The sequence below is a fragment of the Gekko japonicus genome, unplaced genomic scaffold (assembly GCF_001447785.1).
Source record: "Gekko japonicus isolate JY-2015 unplaced genomic scaffold, Gekko_japonicus_V1.1 scaffold257, whole genome shotgun sequence".
NCBI classification, from domain to species: Eukaryota; Metazoa; Chordata; class Lepidosauria; order Squamata; family Gekkonidae; genus Gekko; species Gekko japonicus.
In genome coordinates this window covers 1430261-1432334 of record NW_015171509.1, presented here as the reverse complement: position 1 = coordinate 1432334, position 2074 = coordinate 1430261, and the positions used below count along the sequence as shown (strand labels likewise).

Here is a 2074-nt window from a genome sequence, read left to right as displayed (position 1 = left end):
CTCTGCTTAAACAGAGGCTTATTGATATAGAGTTGCAAGAGCTCAGAGCCCTTGCCTCCGGAAGGTGCTCCTCAGTAAGGTGGGCCTATCCCCTTTCTGGTGCTCTACCATATTACTTTTTCTGCCTGACCTCACCGCAAATGTGTAGAGCTTATCTGTTGGCCCGTCTTAATGTTCTCCCCTCTGCTATTCTTGAGGGGAGATATAAGCAAATTCCTTATTCAGTCAGGTTCTGTGGATGTCATAGAAGATAAATAGAAACTGTTGAGCACATACTCTTACACTGTAAATTGTTAAATGACATTAGAGTGGAATTTATAGAAGCCCCCCTTAGGTTGGTAGCAGGCCAATCGGATAGAATCAAGGTACAATTTCTCCTTGCTTCACAAGATCCGGAGATCATTGAACTGACCGCTAAGTTTCTCCATGGTTTTATAAAACGGAAGAGTGACCCTGATCATATTAATGATTCTTAATTTATAAGTCTAAAAACTTACATTTAAAAGTTTAGAAGGCCAATTTATTTTATGATTCAGGCATCTTTTGTATGGTCAAATCTAGCTTGTGACAACTTGAGTTAGGCCTGACATAGACACTACTATCTATTTTATAATTTCTTTTGGATTGTATTATTGGTAAATGCTTCTAATATTGTATGCCAATAAAAGGTATTTGAATTGAATTGAATTGAATTACCAAGTTTCTATCTACTGTGTTCCAGACGGCAAGGCATTTTCCTCTCCTAAGAGCAAAACACTGCAGCTTAAACGACTATATTTCATTCCCAGGATTTCTCAACTACTACGATGCCTGCTCAGAAGGATTAAGAGAAATCAGTCCTCAGCTGAGACTGGGAGGCCCCGGAGACTCCTTCCACCCCTACCCCAAGTCCCCTCTGTGCTGGAGACTGCTCAGCCACTGCCACAATGGAACTAATTTCTTCACAGGAGAGACGGGCGTGCGGCTGGACTACATTGCCATGCATAAGAAGGTCTGGCGCTCTGTTTGCTCGCTGTGAAGCGCAGAACACGTAAAACCATTCATAGCCCTATTTCAATGCTCAGATTTATTGGCTTGCCTGCATTAAAACTTTGCTATGTGGCACAAAGGTTCCGGATTGAGTTCCGAGGAAAGCGGCAGGTGCATCGGTGGATTCAGATGTTTAAAACACTGAACACCATACTTAGTGTCTATGTGGTGCTTTACAGCAGTGATAACAAATATGGTGCCCAGGGACACCTGGGCTATGGGTTTCCCAGTGCCTATTTGCTTCTCCCCAAAACACCTCTTTCCAAACAAAAGAGCCAAATCCTGGCTTTCCCGCATCTCACTGGAGGGGGGTGGGGGAGAAGGTTGGAAGAATCCAGGAAGCATCACGTTTGGATCTGCCGGGGAAATAGCTACCCACATTATTAAAAAGATGCTTGGCTTGGAAACTTACAACAGTTTGAAATTTCCCACCTCCGATGGCAGCCATTTTTTGATGGTGCCCAGTAACCTTTCTCAGAATTCCACGAGTACCCACGGGGTATTTTTGAAGATACCTGCTTTATAGCATTCAGAGTGACATTCCTTCAGTAAGCTTTACAACAGCCCTGTAAGGCTGGCCAATACTATCTGCATATTGCTGAGGGGAGCCTGAGCCTGAGAGACAGTGGCTGGCCTAAGGGGAATATCCACCAGGCACTACAGTCCACGTGGTGGTTGTAACATGCCCATATTTATGAAAATCCTGCTATTCAGCAATACTTACAGACTCTATCTTGTTTTCTTTGGGTGGGACTCCCACAGTTCCCTTGCTGAGTCCAGCTGTACAGCAAAGAAATGGCCTTCAGTTTAATCAGGCACCTCCCCCCCCCCCCCTTCCACCCTCCCCCCCCCCCCATTCACCACTTCTGACACCATGTAATTTTTCTGGGTCCACAGAAAAAAATCCTACCACCCTATAAGGTATATAATCTTCCCCCTTGTTGCAAAGAGGAGTTTGAGGCCAAAAGGACGTCTGTAGTGGAAGCACAATTCCTGAGACATGCAATCACACACACTTCATTTTAAGTTTCAGAGTGGCTGAACA

General features: G+C 44.5%; 1 protein-coding gene across 1 annotated transcript in view; it reads left to right on the top strand.

Annotated features, from left to right (window-relative positions):
• Window positions 1–2074, top strand: part of LOC107117238 (alpha-L-iduronidase-like) — a gene marked incomplete at its 5' end in the record, with an annotated part of 36062 nt that overhangs the window by 1105 nt on the left and 32883 nt on the right. Inside the window, one exon of the mRNA XM_015419325.1 lies at window positions 789–991. Within this exon, the coding sequence (XP_015274811.1) occupies window positions 789–991 (203 nt within the window). The remainder of the gene's footprint in view (window positions 1–788; window positions 992–2074) is intronic.